This window comes from Papaver somniferum, unplaced genomic scaffold, assembly GCF_003573695.1.
Source record: "Papaver somniferum cultivar HN1 unplaced genomic scaffold, ASM357369v1 unplaced-scaffold_75, whole genome shotgun sequence".
Lineage (NCBI taxonomy): Eukaryota > Viridiplantae > Streptophyta > Magnoliopsida > Ranunculales > Papaveraceae > Papaver > Papaver somniferum.
This window is the reverse complement of record NW_020650415.1, coordinates 408537-430874: the sequence shown is the minus strand read 5'-3', so window position 1 is coordinate 430874 and position 22338 is coordinate 408537. Positions and strand designations below refer to the sequence as shown.

Below are 22338 nucleotides of genomic sequence, written 5' to 3'. Positions count from 1 at the left end.
TATCCTAATTGATACCTAAATTCATCCAATGTTGATTTAGGTTTCCTTTGAGAAATATAATTATGTTTACGACTTAAAGACTTCACTTGAGGATTCGTGAATCTAGGTCCGATAATATTTAACTTGATAGTTTGTGAATCCCGATATTTATTATTATTATTATTATTATCAAGATTTTCGTAATATCATTCAGGCATGATGATAGAAATCACAAAGTTCTCTTCATCTCGTACTTTGTGATTCTTCAAGATAGATATCTGAAATTAATTTCTCTTGATTAATTAGTTCAAGATTGTTCTTGAGAGGTGGTTAAATATCCAGGATTTTAAGCTAACTGAGTATAAGTGCTCCGTATTGTGGGGTGTGCTATCTTTTTCTATTAAGAACATATTTCCAAGCCTTGATATTTGATATAAAATGAAATCAAACAGGTTTTGAAAAAACGGGAGTCTAACAACCACACCGAATATTTCGCTAAGCAATATGTATGGACTAACTCCAATATACTTTTAAGAGAATCAACTAGACAGTCAAACTCAATCTTAATAAAAGTATATCAAAGAGTTATATTTCTCTTTCTCGATTCAATACTTACTCAAGAAAACTGAAATCTGCGAGTCTAATTGAATACAAGAGAAAAGCAATTGAACGGTACCAAAGATCAATGTTCAAGGATCAATCAATTTCCAATCAACAACTAAAGGTTGGAATTCACAATTGATCGATTCAATGTACAAGATGTGATATTTTAATTATATAAAAAAATATAATGCGAAAAAGAAATAACACAGACACCAGAAGTTTTGTTAACGAGGAAACAACAAATACAGAAAAACCCCGGGACCTAGTACAGATTGAACACACACTGTATTAAGCCGCTACAGACACTAGCCTACTACAAACTAACTTCCGTCTGGAATGTAGTTGAACCCCAATCAATATCACATTTATCCAAGGAACAGTTGCGCTCCTTACGTCTCTGATCCCAGCAGGATACTACACACTTGATTCCTTTATCTGATCTCACCTACAACTAAGAGTTGCTACGACCCAAAGTCAAAAACTTTAATAAACAAATCTATATCACACAGAAAAGTCTAAGGTAATAGATAAATCTGTCTCCCACAGAAATACCGACGAGTTTTTGTTTCGTCTTTTGATAAATCAAGGTGAACAAGAACCAATTGATAACCCGGAATTATATTCCCAAAGAACAGCCTAGAATTGTCAATCACCTCACAATAATCTTAATCGACTAGCGAAAGAAGATATTGTGGAATAACAACCGATGATACGAAGGTGTTTGTGACTACTTTTATATCTTTCCTATCGGAGATATCAATCTCAAGTCAATCTTACGATTGTACTCAACTACAATAGAAACAGCAAGATCAGATCACACAACTACAAGAAAGTAGTATCGGTCTGGCTTCACAATCCCAAGGAAGTCTTCAAGTCGTTAGCCTACAGGGTCTCGAGAAGAAACCTAAGGTTAAAGGAGAATCTACTCTAGCTAATACAACTAGTATCACATAGGAGGTGTGGGGACTAGGTTTCCCAGTTGCTAGAGTTCTCCCTTATATAGTCTTTCAAATCAGGGTTTGCAATCAATGTTAGCTTAGTAAAAAAGCATTCAATATTCACCGTTAGATGAAAACCTAATTAGATTCAAGTTAATATCTTTCAACCGTTCGATCGAAACTTAGCTTGTTACACGCAAATGAAATGTTCGTTTATTTAGGTTTGTGTAACCGTACCCAAACATGTACATCTAGTTCGTTCAACAGTAGTTAACCAAATGGTTAGCCATATGAGCACTTTCACATTAACCATATTCTTCTTTACCATAACTAGTTCAAATGACAAATGAACTAGTTAGAGAGTTGTTCAATTGCTTAGATCTTATAGAAGTATAAAATACACAATCGAAGCAAAAATGATTTGATTCACTTGAATCCATTCATGAACTTTATAACCACGGTTCGCAAAGATGCATTCCTTAGTTAATATAAGTTTAAGTTTAAGTTCACGAATAACCATTTTTAGAAAATAACCAACTTAAGTACGCGGAATTAAGTACCCGTAATGAGTTTGTTTTGAATTCACAAACTCCAGCAGAAATTCTCGGGATGAGAACCTCCGACAGTACGCGGACTTGGTACGCGGACTCTAGTTCCAGTTTTCCTGAGCAGCAAAGTACGCATACTTTGGTTCAAGGAATAAGGACTTACACATATATGTGTTTCCGCACAATGTTTATATCCTTCCATGGTTATATAATCTAAACTCTCATTTCAATTATTTAAACATTCTTAGAGGACGTTATATGATTGTTATTCACAAACCATTTTTCGTCAAAGCCATTTTCAAGTAATTGAAACATAACATGAATTTTGTCACTAGTAAAGATGAACTTGGCCAAAGCGAAAGCTTACTAACACATAGTTATAGAAATAGATAAGCGAGATAAACTCGGCTAGAAATAGCAAATGTGTATAATCAAAATCTATATAGCAAAACGACTTCTGTTTCAAGATAGGAAATAGGGTAAATAAACTTTTGAGTGATAAATAAGTTCAAGTCTCCACATACCTTTTAGTCGACGAAGTTCCACCAGTTCCTTCAGTAGTTCTTCGTCTTTGTATGATAATCGCCATGGAGGCTTGAGCTCAACTACACTTTTTATCCTAGTCCGAGACTTAGATATAAGTAGACTAGAAATCAAGACTTATAGTTTTGATCACTAACATTGACAAACATGCTTGAGATAGAAACCCATGCGAGTTCGACCGAGCAGTTCTCTAACAGGTTTATCAATTAGAGGAATATTGGTATCAAAAGTCTTCACTTAGGTTTAAGCGACCCTTATGATGGAAAGGACGTAGGCTAAGGGAATCAATTGCATAGTTACTTCCGAGGTTCAAGAGACGTAAAAAAACGCGACTGTAAATGAATCCCTTGGAGAGTGGATTCAGTCTCAGCTATATTCCAGTTCGAATTATGATAGTGTCTGTAGCGTCTTAATACAATTTGGTGTTCATATCTGGATGAGGTCCCGAAGTATATATGATATCGTGGTTTCCTCGTTAACAAAACTTTTGATGTCTTGTATTTTCCCTTTTCTGCAATATATTATTTATCCTTATAATAGCATTAACACAAGTAGTGCATATTCAGTCTTAGTAGATACGTCAATATTAATTGTGATCGATTATGATACTTGTTCTTGTAGAATTTGTATCTTGAAAAGTAGATGAAAAGTTTCATACTTTGCATAAGTTCGATTGGATTATTTGGATACGACTAGATTGATCTCGGATATTGATTTTTGGGATCGTCCAAGTACTCTTCTTAACAAACAGGTTCATGGACTCCATTGTCTAGACTTTATGATTAGAGAAGAGATAGAAATATAAACTCTATATACATATTGCCAAGGATCATTAAGTTGGGTTACTTGTAATTGTATTAGGTTTTCCATACAGGTTGTCGAATGAAATAGTTGGTGGTGAACTTGTTACTCTCATCTTTTCGCTATTAAATTTTTATCCAACTATGAACTCAAAACACTAAAGAGCAAAAAAGATTGTGCAACTCCTCCTTATTATGATCATTTTGAAAAAGTTATATCATACGCATAATTTAGTTTGTTTACGAAAATTCTTGATTTAATTGGTTTAAGACAAATGTAAAGGGAGTAACTGAAATCCACTCGATAAGTTCATAAGTGGAACTCTATCCATGCCCATAAAAAAATCCCTTTATAGAAATATAGAATAAAACAGGAGATACTAGACATCCCTGCCTCACACACCCTGTACTATTGAAGAAACCATAAGAAAACCATTTATAAAAACAAAAAAGCGAAGGTAGAATAACAAAACCTTAGCCACTTACACAATTTGCTGCAAAAACCCACTTGGTGAAGCACAAATTCCAAATACTTCCAATTTATTCTGTTAAAAGCTCTCAAGATTAATTTCACAAAGAGTGTTGGCATTACCAGATTTTAGTCATGATTCTACGAGCTCATCAGCTATAAGCGTTCGATAAATAATTTGTCTTCCTTCGATATAAACACATTGCACATATGAGATGATCTTGTCCATAACAAGTTTATAGGTCTGATAACTGATTTGTCTAACTAATCTCATTATATTCGATTTTTTTTTCTAATTTATATCTGATTCAAAAACTATAATCAACTACATTATTTGTCTGATTCATGAACGAAATGACATATCAGAATATTCAAATTAAATCTAATCCCAGTGAAGTCAAGTACGAATCTCCATTCATATCCGAATAATCAGAGTCCAAGTTTTGTAATTTATCATTCCCTCTCAAGATCGCTGGTTTAAATTTAACTCCCTAATTTAATTGGACGGTGAAAACGTGAGTGATTTATTATTCTCGCTTTGTCTGACCATGCCGCAACTTATTTATATTTTTTTATATATATTTTTTTTTAATCCTGGATCTTTAGAGCGGACACTCGAAGAACCGACCTCAAGCCATTTTTGTGAAATCACTAGAGATTTTTGCGAAATCACGATTCACCACAATTAAAGCCACAACATATCCTACCAAAGAGTGGAACGTGTCAAAGAAGAAAAAAATGATAATCGAAAAAGGAAAAAAAAAAATTCTATTACACTTGCTACTTTAGATATCTTCTAGTAGGAAAATGTTTTGTTGAAACCGTAAAAATTGCTCCTACGCATTCTTTTTGTCTAGGAAGCCGATTAGCGGACACTACATAGGGTCATGGGTGGAATCCAATCAGAATTGTCCGGCATATTATATTTGTTTTAATTATCCGCAAAAAAATCTTGCTTTCTTACTCGGTTTGTTTTCAAGAGGAGTAAAATCTTCTTTTTTTTTTTTTTTACTATAGATACCCGTATCTAGAGAAATGGTTTACACGAGTTTTGGTCCATGATCAACCTAAGACCTTTTTTTATACTTTGCTGAAAATCTAGTACTTCCTCCGTTCTTTTTTAATAGACTGGTTTCTATAAATAAATGTTTCTAAAAAATAGGCTGGTTTCCTAATTGAGAAAGTCAAATGTTACTTTAATTTTTTGGGACCACTTTTCTCTTAACTTCTTTTGATGACAAGTGTCATGTGGACCATTTCACTTTACTTCCTGACAAGTGTTATGGGACCATTTCACTTCATTTCTTTTATTGACAAGTGTTATGAGAACCACTTTCAATGATCAGTTATCTTAATTTTCTTAAATTTTTCTAAAAACAAAACCAGCTTATTAAAAAGGAACTGAGGGAGTATTTGGAATCATGTAGTGACACATATTTTCTGTAAATGTACATTGCCGAATAAATCTTTGAATCTTGAAGTGCTTTACAAACCGGTCATCCCAACAAAGATTTTTACTAAAAGCTCTTAGATTTTTTGCCCATCCAATTTTATTTCAGATTCATCTCACAATATTATATGGGCAACTTATGATCCTACCGTTAGTTATAGCCATATATTTCAATAAGTCTCGTCAAAAAGGAATGTCACAAGTAAAATGCGTTCAAACTTGTATCCTGAGTTTTTTCTTTTTAAAAATTTGACCTGTCTAAATTTGACTGAAATCACTCGACTCATCTGGATCTAAGTCAATATGTTTGTTTTTTGATTCAGATCTGGCTCATAAAAATACGAGTCAATGGTTTGTCCCATAAGTCAAGAGCATTTTATTCCCTGGCTCAAATGAGTTCAAATCAAGAATCAAGTCTGCATCGGATTGCGAGTCAGATTTAACTTAAATTTAGAAACAAAGACATTTGACTCGGACCAAATCAGGAAGTGAGTTAGATCTAGACATCAAGACGGCAACAAACATACACCCTGTTAGTTTTTACAGTGAATAGAAGTTCTACGCACAGTAACTTAAGTTGGTTCGTGAATGCCTGAATTTACAATCTCATCATTTCCAAGAAGATCCAACATGAGTGTCAGACTTTTGTACACCCACGTTTGATGGATCTCTGACCTACGTTATATATGGATCAATAATCAGAAACTTACCGTTAAAGAATCTTTTCCGGAAAGAGGATACCCTACGCCTGAAAGCCTCCACCACAATATTTTACTTCCATTTTTTGTCCTCCTTTAAATAAGGGTCCGTTTGGAGCTCTAGATTTACAAAGCTCGACCAAAAGAGCACATGGTCAATGCCTCCGTTAGACACTTTCTTTTAAAGATACCAACAACTAGGCACTAGCTAAAACTAAGTTTTATGGATGTCTATAGAGAGAGGTTCACAAGCTAAAGTTTGATCCCAAAATTATCAAATTTCAAAATCTAAAGGATAACGTTCGCCAAATCTTATTTTTCCAATATTTTTCCTAGTTTTACTTTTAATTGAGTTTTCATAATTCTTCCTAATATATATATATAATGTTTATGTGATTCAACTTTTTTCGCTTTTAATCACAAGAACAATCGTTTTACAAAGTCTAATATGGTTTTTTGAATTTTGTGAACGTTTGTCATTAGACTCACTTAGTCGAAACCTTAATTGAAACAGTGTAAACAAAAGGCAAACCGCCTTATAATTTCGTTATAAAGTTGTGAAATCGCATACCAGATTTTTGGTCTAATTTCTTTTTTGTTGTTGATGATTGATTCAAAACACATATAACAGGGAATATCAACGATAAAAAATGAATACCAGTCCATATAAAACAAAAAATCCTGATCACACTTGGTTTTATGAATTGGCACCGGTCCTGGAATCCTACTAGTATTTGCAGCTCCTTATCAATCGTGCCAGAAGGGCCCAAACTATTTCGCCAAATTCTTGGTGGCCCTTATAATACTACTTCTATATTTAACCACCAACCAAACAAACCCTTTCCCAGTTGGTAACTTGCAATCATCCAGAAGCTTCATAGAACAGAACACGACTTCAATATAAGAAGGGGGAAAGAAAACCCTTTTAACTCCTGCAAATCTAGAGTAATTGGTGTTTATAAGTAGCAAGTTTTAATCTTTATTTCTTCATCTCCCTTTATTTTCAATTTCCGTTTCTGGGTTTATCTTAGATTTCTCTGTTTCTTCTTTAATCGAAAGTTGGTAATGGCGCCTCACGATCTTGAAAGAAGTGCAAAAGAAGCTTTTGTTGATGATAATTTTGAATTAGCTATTGATCTTTATACTCAAGCTATTACGCTGGATCCTTCAAACCCAGATCTCTTTGCTGATCGTGCTCAAGCTAATATCAAGCTTGAGAATTTTACTGGTTTGTAACTCTTTCCTTATCCATATTGACTTGACTTTGATTTTTGTTGATTTTTTAGTTGTTTTTATTTGGGGGTTTTCGGTGATTCTTGGTGGTAGATACATGCAGTACGCTGTACTGGGGGTTTGGGTTATTGGGTTGTTTTTGAGGTTTAGGGATTTAAGAACTCATGTAGTTTAAGTGTTTGATGAATTGCCTAATTGAGATTCTGGGTTTGGTAATTGATTTAGTAGATGTGTATTCTAAGAGTAATGATGGGTTTTCTACAAGTTTGACATTGTATTCGATATATTAGATTTAGGTGTTGCTTAATCTCAAGGTTTGATAGTGATGTATGGTTGAATAAAGAACGCCGAATATGATAGTGATTGTAATGTTTGGTCCTTTGAATGGGAGGCACTGTGGGAATTGGTAAATCGACTGTTGATGGTTATGTAGGAATGAAGTCATTGCACTCATTGATTGTGTGGATGGATATTTCATGATCAATATTGTTGTTTCTGCGAGTTTGTTGAGTATCTTAGATCAAGAGGAATGTAGTTGTAAGTTTAGTATTGACATAATTGTGATAAATTTTACTTTGCTAAATTACCATCTAATGTTTTTTGAGCAGAAGCTGTTGCTGACTCAAACAGAGCGATAGTGTTGGATCCAAAAATGGCTAAAGCATACCTCCGCAAAGGGTAAGAAATTTGCTCTTTTTATTTTTTTTGTTTACTTATATGTACTACTTGGGACCACTCATATGTTACCTGTTTTGCTTCGCCAAATTGCAAGCTAAAAGTTTTTATTTTGTATTAGTGTTAGGAGTCCTGCTGATTTAGCTCCATGGTCTTTTTTAACCCACTTGGTGCTCCGTTGCACAAGTTTAGTGCATATTGTCCATAGTTGTGTTATCAATGTGAATCATCCGTCCTATGATGTAATTCACAGTGCTATTTTCTTTCCATGTGTAAATGTTTTCTTGAAATATACTTTGATGCACTTTTCTTGGTAGTTTTACCTTTATACTTTGATATCGTTGTAACGTTCTGTTTCTGTGTGCAGCACCGCATGTATTAAGCTAGAGGAGTACCAAACTGCGAAAGCTGCCCTAGAAGGAGGTGCTGCCCTGTCTCCTGGTGATGCAAGATTCACCAATTTAATCAAAGAGTGCGATGAGAAGATTGCAGGTCTGTGCTTTTATTAAGTTCAACTTCATTCACGCAGTTATTATGAGTCATAAAGGAGTTGTGCACTAAATTTCAAGGTATCAATTTAGGATGATTTAGAAAATTTACAAGGCATTTTTTTTTCCGGTTTCCATTTACCTTGTGTTGTTGTTTTTGTTCAGAGGAAGCTGCTCAACTTTCAAAACAATTTGTTCAGAATGTTCCATCAACAAGCGCACCTGCTCCCGTTGCATCTAGTTCATCACAAGTAGCACCTGTTATCGTTGAGGATGCTGAGCCAGCAGTAGCACCTCCACCTCCTAAATACAGGTAATTTAGTAAAACACTTGATTTTGTTTCATCATTGGACGAAAGGAAGCCTAATGCAATCTGCTATCAGTTTTCTTTTTTATTTACGTTGTCGGTGGTCATATGCAGACATGGATACTACCAGAAACCAGAGGAAGTGGTTGTAACCATATTTGCAAAGGGTGTACCAGCTCAAAATGTTTCTGTCGACTTCGGCGAACAAATAGTATGTCTTCATATACGTGACGAATACCATGATTTTAAGTTTTGCATCCATCGACTTTGTAATGAACATTGATTGTTAACCGGTAAAGATAGTTGCAGGGCATTAATGGAATTTTCATCCTTTTTTCTTTTGCAGTTAAGTGTTACCATTAGCATCCCTGGGCAAGATGAATTTGTTTTTCAACCACGCTTATTCGGGAAGGTAATGCTAGTTTTGGAGTTGGGATCACTTGAAAGTAGTTTAGAAAGCTTAATAATTTCATGAATTTAATTGGCCATCTTGTCTGTCACCAAGCTTCTGTATATAATTTATCAGACTTCTGGTGTACTTTATACTCCTTTTTTTAAAGTTTTGTCTTGGATTTCCAAATCATTTGATATTTGGTTTCACTTTTGGGCATGCAGATTAAGCCTGAGATGTGCAGATATGAAGTCATGTCAACCAAAATTGAAATGCGCCTTGCTAAAGCTGATGCCATCAACTGGACATCTCTTGAATATACCAGGGAAAATACAGTTCCGCAGAAATTGAATGCACCATCAGGTAGGACATTATGCTTGTTGAATGGACTTGCACCAAATGTTTGATAACAAGAGTCAAAAAATCATACAAGTAGTGAGAGGGATGTTTGTGGGATTTAGGAAAACTAGACATACATGCTTTACATCTTCATTAATGAACTAACCGCTTTTGTCCTTCAAAATTTATAACATGGGATACAAAACTATCAAGTATTCATCTCCTTACTCTCTATTGTGCCCGCAGTTTCTGAATCCAGACCTTCATACCCGTCTTCAAAGTCAAAGTTGAGACCTGTTGATTGGGATAAGCTAGAGGCACAAGTAAAGAAAGAGGTATGATTGCTGTTTTAGATTTTTATATTTGAGCTTTTCACAACATTCTCTCTATCTGTTGCTGAACCCTGTACCACTGATTCTATATTTCAGGAGAAAGAAGAGAAGCTAGAAGGTGATGCAGCTTTGAACAAGCTCTTCTCTGACATCTACAAAGACGCTGATGATGATACCAAGCGCGCCATGAGGAAATCCTTTGTAAGTCTGATTTGTGCCTTTCTTATTGATCCTGTATTGTAAATCACATGTTTGCATGTTCTATGGTTATCATAGATTGACCTTAGTTTCGTATACAAGTCCCAGGCTAATCCCTTTGCTTATTTTTCAAATTGGTATTATTACAGTTGGAGTCAAACGGGACCGTTCTGTCTACAAACTGGAAAGAAGTGGGTGCCAAGAAGGTGGAAACAAGTCCTCCAACTGGTATGGAATTGAAGAAATGGGAATCCTAAGAGTGTTATAACTGCAGGCACATGATAAGATTCGTCTCCCTTTTTTACTTGTATCTATCGTTTAGTTTTTGGTTATCCAACCTTACTCTAAGGTGTCCTTGTGTCTTAATTAGTGCTTTTGTGGTTTGTGGTCTTGACAAGGTTTATTGAAAGTATTGGACTAAAAATCACTTTTATCTGTCTTTTTTTGTCTTGATCAATTCGTCAATCTGAAAGTAATCAGGTTTTGACTAGCCAAGTGAAGCTAATTTATGAGCTTCATTTCCCTTGGTAGTTTCAGACCCTGGAATGGGTGTGGCAGTTCTGCACTGGGCAGTTGGTCGTAGTGCTTATTTCATTGCTCAATGGGGGTGTAATTGTTGGTAGGTAATGGTTAGGCAGTTCAATGTGGTAAACTTTATGCTAGGATTAGGGGTTTTAATGTGCAATTGAAGTAGGTGATGCATATTTCAACCTTGTAAGTCTAACTAATAGCCTGGCACACCATTTCTAGTAATAAATCTATCTAGCTCTTGAGAAGTAAACATGATGAACAAGTTCTCCGTCTCTCTGAAATTAAGGCAATTAATTTACTAAACTGAAATGAAGGTTGAAATGCAAATTCAAATTCATATTCAAATGTGAAATGAATCTGTAATGCAAATTCACCGTCTCTCTCTTTAGTCTTTAAACATTGCCATTATTTTGAGGGAAAAAAAGTTTGCTCTAGCGCTGCTAGATTTTTGTGATGTAAGCAAACCATGGCTTATAACCATAGTTATTTCCTGATTTTTGGTTGCTGTATTTTTTTTTTTTTTTTTTTTTTTTTTTTTTTTTTTTTTTTTTTTTGTGTTTCTTTGATTTTTTTTGATTTTTAGTTGCTGTACTTATATTATTAAGTTCCACCAATTCTTAACACTGGTAATGAATAATGTTGCAAGTCTGTTCCGAGTATCCTCCTTAACTTTGTTGTTCAAAAGGGCAGCATGCATCTCATTTTTCCCTTTGCAAAATTCTCTTTGAAGCACAACACGGCATATACTAACACAAAGATAATGAATTCGTATTACCGAAAGTTGAAATAGTCACTATCCCCCATCCCTTGCAAACAAACTAAAAACTGTAGAGATACACCAAAATGGTTCCTATGAAATGTAATTATAAAATATTCTCCTCAGATAAACGAAGGCCACAACGATAATAAAAGCTAAACTAGATGATAAATATGATGACTTGATAACTTTAACCATTTTGAAATTTTAGATTTTACTAGTATTGGCGCTCATTGTCGCCAGCTTTACATCAAATATCACGTGATGTTGCTGCTGGCAAATCTATTAATAATAAAGGAAACTTCTGTTCAAGTTACTATGTATATGGCTTCCATCTCAGTTTCAAAGTTTTCCTTACACCATAAACAACAACAAAAGAATCTCATGGTTTGATTTTGTTCTTTATGAAAGTTCATTATGTGATAAACAACAACTAAAAATGTGGGAAAATAATTATGGTTTAAGCCATGGTTTGCTTACATCAAAAAATGCCAAATGGAAGGTATTGGTGCTGCTAGAGAAAAACTTTTTCCTATTTTGAGTACCATTTTATTTTCCTTTTCTCAATTAGCAAATCTCTCTGTAGTTCTTAACAATTTCTCCACAAGTGAAGATGATGAACCGTGTTAACGATGGCATTATCATGGCCGGCATTAGGGGTGGGACTTGGGTTGGGTTAACCCACCCAATTCATGCCCAACCCGAACATTGGACGGACATGGGCTAACATATTTCAAAACTTTGGGCAAGTTTGGGCATAAATTTTATAAACCCGAGTTAAATTTGGGCAAGCATGGACATAAATATTTCTAACCCAACCAACCTGCCCAATCCGAAGAACTATGATATAACTATATAAAACTATTTTTATAATTGACACTATTATCTATTTAAAGTAATTTTAGATATTATCTTCAAATTTAATAATGAAAATATAAATTATATTTATCTCGTTATCATTCAATATGAAAAAAATTATATTATTGTAAATAATCTTCAGTTATTTGAAAATTTGAGATAAATAGAGCAATTGAATCTTATTATTGTTAAAAATAATTATTATCATATTAACAAACTCGTATGTCCAACGAAACTTGGGCCGACCCGAGGAACCCGAGGAACATAACTTGGACGGACTTGGGCAGTATCTCTATGGGTTCCACGGATTCCATGGGCATTCTGGGCAAAGGATTCCTAGCTCGGACCTGCGTCGACCAAGCCTTCTAATCCGCCCAACCAACCCAAGTCCCATCCCTAGCCGGCGTGTTGTTAGGGTCTCTTGCCATGTCCTTTCTGATGATATCACTATTTTTTGGGGACCTCCGGCTGAGTCCTTACGGCATACTTGTTAGGGTCTCTTGTATACCAGATCCACAAGTCGCCGATGAGTAGTTGTATATTCTTGGTGATCTCCGGCTGAGTCCTTACGGCATACTTGTTAGGGTCTCATGTATACCAGATCCACAAGTCGCCGTTGAGTTTATATATTCTTACGTTATCTCGATATGTGCACCATACTTTGCAGCATTATTAGCTTTAGGCTTAAAAGCAACTCTCTCTTTCACAAGGCTACATGAGAATGCTGTCCGTGCTTGGGTGTTGGTTTCTGCAGCGACTTTTGCTATCGGTTTTCTGTTCTGTAATAAAGTGATTGGTACTCTGAATTTGATATTAGCTTCTGATTCATGTGCAACAGACTCAAAGAACTTTCGTCTTGCTGTTATGCTTGGAGTATTGTTTTCTTATGTATACGTCTGGCTTTTTTCATATTACTTTTACTTTGTTTGGAATCTGCTCTAAATTTTCTGTTTTTTAGATAGTTTTTTTCATCTTGTATGAAATGGTGATGGTTGATGTGGATCTTGTTTTAACAGAAAGGGAATGGAGATATTGTTGTTTCTTCGCAAAATCGTCATCTTTGTTTTCATGATCTAAATTTGGTTTAAATACAAATTCCTATCTGGTTTATTTCATGGATTTGAGCTTGAAATAATGGAGTTGTTTATTCTTTATGTAGAGTTACACTTAAACACCTCTAGATAAAGCTCATAATTTTGAGACTTGGAGTGACAAAATGAAGCAGCTTAGGATTAAAAGCTAAGGCCTAATTGAACATTTTTTAATCCTGAATTAATAAAAAACAAGTATAAGTTAATAGCTAAGGCCTAATTGACTAAAAATCACTTCTTGGGTTTGTTTTAATACCACTGATGAAGTTATCAGGTTATCACTAATCAAGTTGAAGCTAGACTTGACCTTCGTATCCCTTAATAGTTTCGGACCCCGGAACGGGTGTGGCAGTCTGCCTTGAACATTGGTTCCAACTGTGATTCATCGTGAACTCTTCTGCTCCCACAAAAGAGTAGACTTTGAATAAATTAGCAAATTAATTTAACTGCTCAATTACTCAATGGCATGGGGGTAATTGTTGGTAGGTAATGGTTAGGTTCATTGAAGTGGCTTTATTTACTAAGCGTTGTAATGTGTTAAGAAAAGACAAAGACAGGTTAGTTTTTGCAGAAACTTCTTGGAATTGGGTAATCCATAGTTGAACCCTGTCAGTTCCACTCTCAACACTTACGCAGCATCCATGTGAATTAAACCATTTCTAGTAACTTTAGGAACATAGAGTAAAACCTCTTCTTTTGAAGCATCACATAGAGTAAACCTATTCTAAGAAAGGTAATCACATAGAGTAAACTTATGAGCATCTTAAGTTTGAGTTTAGGAAGTTATTTGCTTTTGTAACATCCTCTAGGTCTCGCGTTAGGTACCTTCGGGAGCTTGTTGACCAAGTGAACAATGAGAAGGCGGCCCTAACTAGTGAGAAGAATGAGGTTGTTAAGGCTGGTGCGAGGTCTCTCCAAGATTGTCAAAGGGAGAATCATGAACTTCGCGTGATTCTTGAGAAAATTCGAGTTCGTCTTAGGGTTGAGGGTATTGATGACTTTGACAAGGCTTTAGGCGAGATTGAGGAAAATAGAGTTACAGCTGTTAAGTACTAGTTGGGTAGAGCATCACCAGTCGGTTTTAGATTCCGTGATTTTGCAGAAAGAAGGTGTCTTAAATGATTCATCCTAGCTTCATGGTTTGACTTCTTCTTTTCTCTTGTCTTCTTTATTCTAACATACTTCTCCATTCGCAGAAAATGAAAAGAATCTTCAGCTGGAGTTGAGTTCTTTGATGGAGAAATTTGAGAAGTCGCAGCAAGAGTTGGCGATTTTTAAGAGTGGTGAAGGTTCCTCTTCGCATCAATCCAATGACCTGTCTGAGAAACTCTCCTTGGCGAACGATGAACTTCTTTGCGTTAAGACCTAGGCTGAGCGATATAAGGGGTTTATGGAAACTAGGGATGCATTGTTGAAGCGTCGTAAGAAAGCCCAACTCATTAATGCTGACCGCGAAGCGCAGAGACTGTGTAACAAGGTTGTCAGGGATACTGCCGATCTTGTCACTTCTAAGAATGGTGTTCCTACTAGGGAGTTTCCTGACGTTCCCGTGCCTCCGGATGAAATTGTTGAGCTTGGGTCTAGTGATGAGGAGGAGATTTCTAATGACGAGGAGGAATTCGAGGAGGAGGATGTTGACGACGAAGATGTTGATGACAAATTTGAGGATGGACTTCTTGACGATGTCAAACAAGATGGATCTGACCAAACTGATCAACCCTCTCAGACTGCAGGGGAAGGCCAAAAGGTTTCTGTTTTGCCTTCTCAAGGTGGTAGTTTAGATTCTTCGCGGCCTGAATCTGCTGGTCCTCCCTTAAAGTCTCCTCCTTCCCATGACTGGGATGCTTTTTAATTGTACTCTCCTTAGATATTCTGTCTTTTCTTGTACATTTTTTGGGCGCTCCCAAGCTTGGGGGGGATGATTTGAACTTTGTCGAGGTTTGGGATATATCCTTTCTGTGTTAGAAGAATTGAAGTAGATGCATGCATATAGCTAAACTATTTATTTTCTGTCCTTCTCGGATTGTCCCTTAGTTAATTATGGTATATCTCTAAGTTTAAAGTGTCTGACTAAAAAGGTGGGAAGTATATGGGTTTTAACATCCCCATTCTTGCCTCTGCTTTCCATCTTTTAAGGAAGACTACATTTTTATTCCTGTGAGAGCCTAAAGGTTTTTGGAAAGTTAAATAATGCGAATGCTTCTTTGTGCGAACTCATCTATCACGAAGCATGTTATTAGGTCATATCATGAAGGATGTTAATGCGAGGTATTGTTAGTGTAATCATGTTTAACATGTCAAATGATAAAATTTAATACTTATTTTAGGTTTTGGTACTTAGCTGGAGAGAGTCGCACCGATTTGTTCGCGTTTGCTTTGTGATGTGATTTTCTTCTGCATCAGTGTGGTCCTTCTAGTATTTCAGCTTTCGTCGCGCATCTTTCGGATAATTTTATATTTACTTGATATTTATAGGTCTTAACTGCCTCCTAAGTAAGGTCTTACCGCCTTCCCCACATAGAACTTTTAAAGGACTTATGGTCGCCTTGGGTAGGGTCTTCTACCTGTTTGGACGACGAGATCTCCGTTCCATCTGCTCACTACACCATTTTTAGCGTTTAGTAACAACCTGCTTCGGTTGCAAAGAGGGGTTGAAACAGTTCCAATCTGTTACGAAAGTCGGTGTTGCAAACTTTTGCAACTGCTGGTAAGCCGTTGCGAATTTTCGGTCGCAACAGTTGTAACAGTTACGAAATTAGGAGGACGCAACCGGGGGATGCAGTTGCGAATGTTTTGCCACATCAAAAAGTAGTGGTTTTGACCGGTCAAAACTAGGCTACACTTGGTCCCCTGTAACAAAATTAAGTTAATTCTGTTCATTTGGAAATCGAGTTAATCCAACAAAAAATTTTGAAATTGAATGAACATTATTATCTAACTTCATTTTACGAGTTCAACAAACTACAATCTCTTCCAAATGTGAAAACAATTACATAACACTATAGAAATATGAAGAGTATACATTCTTATAGAAAAACTGCCAAAAAATATAAACATAATAAAACAATTCAGATTCAAACCTAATTAAAACATGGAAGCATTGGTGAACCTGGACTGGCAGAAAGACTTGAAGATATATTGACAAAGAGAGGCGGCCAGCTACTTATCGAGCATACTTTCCTGTGGGCACTATGAAAACAATAGGTTTTACTATCCAGGGAAAAGCTCTTACTAGTTTGCAGTTACTTTCCTGTCATCCTTAGATATCTGATGCAGTCCTCATACATAATACTTATTCCTGTCAACAAAATAATTTCAAAGTGCAAGTTACTAATTAACATACTACTAGCTAGAAGCACAACAAAGAATGAATCAGGATGGGAACAAAATTAAAGAACTTTTTTTGCAGTACTAAGGAACAAATACTGATGTCATATGCATTTTATTTTGTCACCATAAGCATTACATATCCCTGCAAGTTTGTAAGGTAAATAGTTGTCGGAGGACAACAAGACCAGTTACACCTACTGATAATTAAGCTATCTAGGACATATCCAATGAATAAAACAGTGATCAACCCTTTTATATTTTCATAAAAGCATGAACTGCACATATTTGTTCTTCAAGTTTTTATTCTAATAAGTGTCGTAACAAATACTATCTAGTAGTTCCATCCAAAACGAAGTAAAAATGACAAAGCAAACTAACTTATATGCTAACTCTAAAACTGGTCATAAGGGGGAGTTTCTTTCAGCTTACTTCTAGGTTTAGGAGTTGCATTCTTGATTTACCATCCTTCTCTTCCTTGGCTTTGGTAGATATCTCATCCCTGGACTTGCTTCCCTTATTGCTATTGTCCTTGGATTTTTTACTACTATCCCTGGAAAACAGAGCTGTAATAATTTATTTTATACTCTAGTAAACCAACACCCTAGAATATATCACATAGCAATAAAAACTAAATAACGCGCAATATGCTTCAGGAGTCTGAACTCGAGAATCAGCATGCAGATAACTACTAGAACTAGTTCTGAAATTCATAACCATGATTTTTTTTTACTTCTTGTCATGGGGCCACCAAACCTTGACCTTTTCACGAATAAGTTCCTCGCCAGCATCAATAGACTTTGGTGTTCTCCCAGTCTGACATAACAAGAGGAACAAATTAATAACTGTAGACGGAATGCAAAGAATAATATCAAACATCCAAGATTTATTATAAAATAGCAGGGTGCTTCAAAACCTTGCAAAAATACTTGGCTAAATAACTAAAACTTGGATATCCTATAACATGAAGAAACAACCATATGTTTAGCTCTCCATGTATAGAGAAAAGAAAAAAATAAATCAAGCATTCAGTCGAGAGTTACACATTTAGCTCAATTTCTCTATCCGTTACCAGAGATCAAAACAACCTACACCATAATCCCCTAAAAAAACCATGTACCCATAAAAAAAACCTCCCAATATCCTGAGAAATATCGTTATCTGTAAGAAGACAACTCAATGTTAGTATCTTGCAACTCTCTTGACATTTGAGCTACCATTGAGAAACTCAATTGAGAAAATACCTTCGGTCTTGTGATGATTGTTCCCATAACGTACAATAAGAGATTGAATAATACTGCAGTGAGTTCTGCACTCCAACAAAGCAACGATCTGAATCGGGAACTTGATCCTACCATAAGATTTACAATGTAAAGCAACTTTAAAAAAGATGGGTGGAGTGAGACATAAGACACTAAAGCATGAAGCTTCATTAGAATAAGGTAAACTACCTGCACTTGTTGCGTGACAGACAAATCAAACATCCATAACCCAAGTTGTGATGTGACACCTCCAGCCATTAGCATCCAAGCTGAGATATTGCTGTTTTGAATCCATACAGAAGCATCGCAAAGTAGCAGAAAACTCCACTACAGTCACAAGTTTATGTTTATACAATCCCTCAGAAAAAATATTCAAAAGAACACTTTTAAATCCTATAATGCAAGGAGTTTATGTTTATATAACTCCAACTAAGTAAGAATACCAAAAACTGAATTACTGGAAAAGAAATATATATAAAACATTATAGATCTTCTTTTCATTTCATTTATACGGTAGTATAAGTAGATTCCTAAGATCTCTTGAAACTGATGAGAATGAGGATAACAGTCACAAGGATAAGGATGAGAATTAATACCAAGCCTTTTTTGTTGCTTCTATAATAAACCTTGGCCTGGTAAAGCCCCAATAGACTCTTTTCAATCTCTTTAGTAGCCTCATGCCTATCTTTAATCTCCGCAACAGCTTCAAGGACTTCCCCTTTCCATACTCTTGGACTAGTTTCTGCAAAATTCTCTCCAATATTATTAGATATGATCTTCTCAATCACTTCCTCCTTTGGGTACTCCCTTGTAACAGTAAAATACAACGTTTAGAAGAAATCAAAGATTATAAAATCAATCTAAAAACAAAGGGTTTGAGTTTTTCAGAACTTACTCTCGATTAGAAGTATCAACGATTTGACAAACAACAATAAGATCAATAAAAGAACAAACAGCAATAAGAGAAATAAAAGAACTTTTGTCCAATACCAGATTGAGCTTGAGCAATCACGTCTACCTCAGTAAGATTGAGAGTTAGAAATCAAAAATTAAACACAATTTCAAATCGAAAAACCCAATATTGAAATCAGATATAAGGTTACAGGTAAGGATCTACCTGAATCTTCTTCCAAATGTGTAGATAATCAGAGTAATTTTCTAGGGTTTAATAAATTAAGTCTTATTACTGAAAAGGGTTTTCTAGGTTTACAAAGTTCTGATTTCTTAATCAGACGAGGGAACTTTTTCTCTGGTAGAGAAGAGAACGAGAGGAGCATAGGTTTTCTAGGTTTACAAAGGTCTGATTTCTTATCAGATGGGAGAATTTTTTTCTGGTAGAGAGGAAAAGAAGAGAACGAGAGAGGAAGAGATAAGAGAAAAGAAAGGTGGATAAGAGAGAAGTGTCCTCGATAATCATATAAACTAAGTCAGTTTTGAATCTGACTTAGATTATCTGAATGGGCTGAAACCGAGTTAGCTTGAAAGTGTAGGAAGCCACACACATGATTCGCACGCGTACAACTCAAAACATTTGTGAATCGTAGCTATTACGAACAGTTGCAAGTTTTGTAATTGAAATGAACTGTTGCGAAATTTTCGCAACAAAACTTCGCAACAGAAGTAACGCAGTTGCGAATTCTAGTTACTAATCCTTGAATTTGGTGTTGTGCTCTTGCGAGTCATTTTCCATTGATATCGCCTTAAATGTGTTAGTATTCTTACCTCAACAGCTTATTTCTGCGACAATATACAAGGCCTAGATACTCCCGTGAGTAAAAAGCCCAACACATTGCCGTCTTTGACACAATTCAGCTCCCTAGTGGACGGTGCCGTCCATTTATATTCCCTCTGAATCGCCCCTTCAAGGAAGCCATCCCTAACCATTTTGGTTGAGCTCCTCCCATCCGGTTATTCGACGACCAGTGTTGTTGCAATCTCATGCTTTTCGCCCAAGTGCAATAGGCATGAGATCACACCCTAAGTGGGGTTTCTTTGGACCGAGTGTATCATATTCCAGGCCATATTCTTTTCCACTAGTCTGCTTTTACACCCCATACCAGTGATCTTATTCACTGAGTGGTTTGTTCTCTGTGGCCTCCAGTGGATGGGCTTTTCTTTCACCCCAATAATTTTCTTTCCCAAGATACACCAGCGATGGCGCTCGTTAGGGATTAAGGGTCACCTCTTACACACTGTGCAGTCCTTCGGTCGCACAGTTTTGTGCCATAATTATAATCCCAGCCTCCCTAAGTATAGGTTTTAATATTATTTTGATACTCCTATTGAGGTCTTACGAAATTTCTTTTCATAGCTTCATTCGCATTTCCCTTATTTCTCCTTTGGTTTGTTTGCTTGTTTATCAGAAGAACTTGTCTCAGCTTTGAGTTTCTTTGAATCGATACATGGTTGGTGAGTGGACGCGACAAATGCTTTTCAGATGCCTTCCCTCCATATTTCATTGTCGCATGTTTGAGTGACAGTTGGCCTTTCCCCCCTTATGTTTTGGATAAAGGCTTGATTTCTAGAGATGTCTCCTTTATACTCTTCGCATGTTTGCCTCAACATCCTTTTGCGTGATTTTACTTTCTTCTTTTCTGTAACTTGCGATATGTCGTTGGTTCCTTGACTTCGCCTTGTAGTTATGCGGATATGATTCACCTGCCGTACCGTCTTCGCCCATTGTTGACCCCAGTTCGCCGCCTTCTTTTTCATCCTACATTCTTTTCGCCGCAGCTGACGTATCTCTGCCAATAGATTCTTGTCTGCTTGTCTCACCTTTCTTTCTCCTATTATATCTCTTTCTCTGCAGGATCTTTTATAACTTTCCCCATATTTTATTCCCAATTCATATTCTCATATCGTTCTTCTTAGGTTTTGATTTTCTATCATTAGCCACTCGCATTCTTGTGTGAGGTTGGTTCGTTCTTCTATCAGTGTTCTCTCTGTTTCTCTCCACTGTGCGAATCGTGCTTCGTTTTTGCATTGAAGTGCAAAGATTTCTTCATCTCGATTTTGGTAGTGGAACTGGTTTTCTCTTCTTTCATATCCCCAATTGATGTCTATCATCGGTCTCTCTGGATCATACGGTTGAACCCATTCCGTCAAGTACTGTGGGTCTTCCATGGTTGTAGCTAGCTCTTTCCCGCGTGTGCTGTCGGAATTTCCTCTCTGCATTGCTAGAGTATTCAGGATGAGGACTTTTCTAAGCCGGCTAAGAACGAGGTTTTGTTTTTATCACAGTGACTTTCCACTTGCTATTGAAGGAAGGTTTGAAAGGATGACAACTTCAAGTTTCAGGTGAGTTCTCCTGGCAGAATGGTAATGGTTAACAGTTTTTACTGAATGCTATCAAGTGAGGAATAATCCTCCCTGTTTCTAGCGCCAAAATGTAGTTGCGGAAAATTCCACAACTACACCCAATGAAGTAATAAGAGCACAAAGTCTAAGTCATGGAGATAAACACAAACAATTATGATATTATGTACTACATGACACTAAATATGATCTTCAAACATGCTTCTATATTGAGAATATGGTATTCTTACAATGATCACAAAGATTCAATCTTGCAACAATGGAAATGATAAGTAAAACTCAAACCCTAGTCACTTTATTTTCTCTCCTTTTATGTGGTTTGTATCTCTGTTCTTCACTGGACTCTCTTTCTTCATTATTCGAATCCTTATATAGGCAAATATCAAGGTAGAAAACAACGAAGTTAACGTGCAAAATCTCTGCTAGCTGATCTCTTTTCAATCTTTCTTATTCGCCAGGCTTTTGGCAGATGTCACTGTCTTTCGCGTGGTTGTTCGTAATCTTCATGGTAGATGTCGTGCCATATCTGTCGCATGGTTGTTTTTCGTGCATCTTTCTCCTTATCGCGTGATTACTATTCTCCTAGTGTTTCTCTTCTTCGTGTTGATGATGGTATTAATTAGTGCGAGGTTGTAATTTAGTTTTGTGCGATACTTCCCCCTACAGAACCATTAAAAGTATTGGACTATAATCACTTCTTCGGTTTATGGTAATAGCACTTTTACTTATTTTTTGTCTTGATGATCAATTTGCCAATCTGAAAATAATACTGATAGTTTCAGACCCGGATTGGTGTGCCATTTCTACAAAAGAGCACTGGGTCCAATTGTGGTCAGTCACCACAGTAGATGAGCAAATTAACTTCTTTGCTCAATTAATCAATGGGCGTAATTGTTGGTAGGCAATGGTTAGGTCCAATGTGGTATCTTTATTTACTAAGGGTTATAAATAAAGACGTGCAGAAACTTCTGGGATACACAATTGAACCCTGTCAGTCTCACCCTCATCACCAAAGTCATACCGTGATAGACCAATCACCCATGTGAACTAAAACCATTGTATATATAATTTGAGTAGAAATTGCTCGCCTCACATCGAAAGTTAGGCAAAAGGTTGAATTCTAGAGTTTCTGGACCCACTTGAGGTAACAGATCAATAGAATTAGTGGGTTTACTCGAGGCAACAGATCAATAGAATTAGTGGGTT

General features: G+C 36.2%; 2 protein-coding genes across 8 annotated transcripts; one reads left to right on the top strand and one right to left on the bottom strand.

The window, feature by feature from the left end:
• The first annotated feature begins 6883 nt into the window (after positions 1-6883).
• On the top strand, positions 6884-10444 carry LOC113344241 (protein SGT1 homolog). Its single transcript, XM_026588251.1, has 10 exons — positions 6884-7256; positions 7870-7939; positions 8304-8428; positions 8590-8737; positions 8846-8942; positions 9078-9143; positions 9347-9485; positions 9708-9796; positions 9890-9994; positions 10141-10444. The coding sequence occupies exons 1-10, from the start codon at positions 7094-7096 to the stop codon at positions 10246-10248; spliced, it is 1110 nt and encodes a 369-aa protein (XP_026444036.1). The 5' UTR covers positions 6884-7093; the 3' UTR covers positions 10249-10444.
• A 5717-nt stretch (positions 10445-16161) lies between these two features.
• Positions 16162-19187, bottom strand: LOC113344193. 7 transcript variants are annotated; one of them, XM_026588208.1, is made up of 7 exons: positions 18414-19187; positions 18007-18144; positions 17800-17906; positions 17648-17716; positions 17289-17371; positions 16988-17108; positions 16162-16526 (listed from the first exon to the last, which is right to left on the bottom strand). In XM_026588208.1, the coding sequence occupies exons 3-7, from the start codon at positions 17824-17826 to the stop codon at positions 16521-16523; spliced, it is 306 nt and encodes a 101-aa protein (XP_026443993.1). In that variant the 5' UTR covers positions 17827-17906; positions 18007-18144; positions 18414-19187; the 3' UTR covers positions 16162-16520. The 7 variants fall into 7 exon arrangements, 5 of the variants coding, with proteins under 5 accessions (XP_026443993.1, XP_026443994.1, XP_026443995.1 ...); XM_026588209.1 differs by having other exon boundaries at positions 17312-17371; positions 17676-17716; XR_003357700.1 differs by having other exon boundaries at positions 16507-16526; positions 17676-17716.
• Between the last annotated feature and the right edge of the window lie 3151 nt (positions 19188-22338).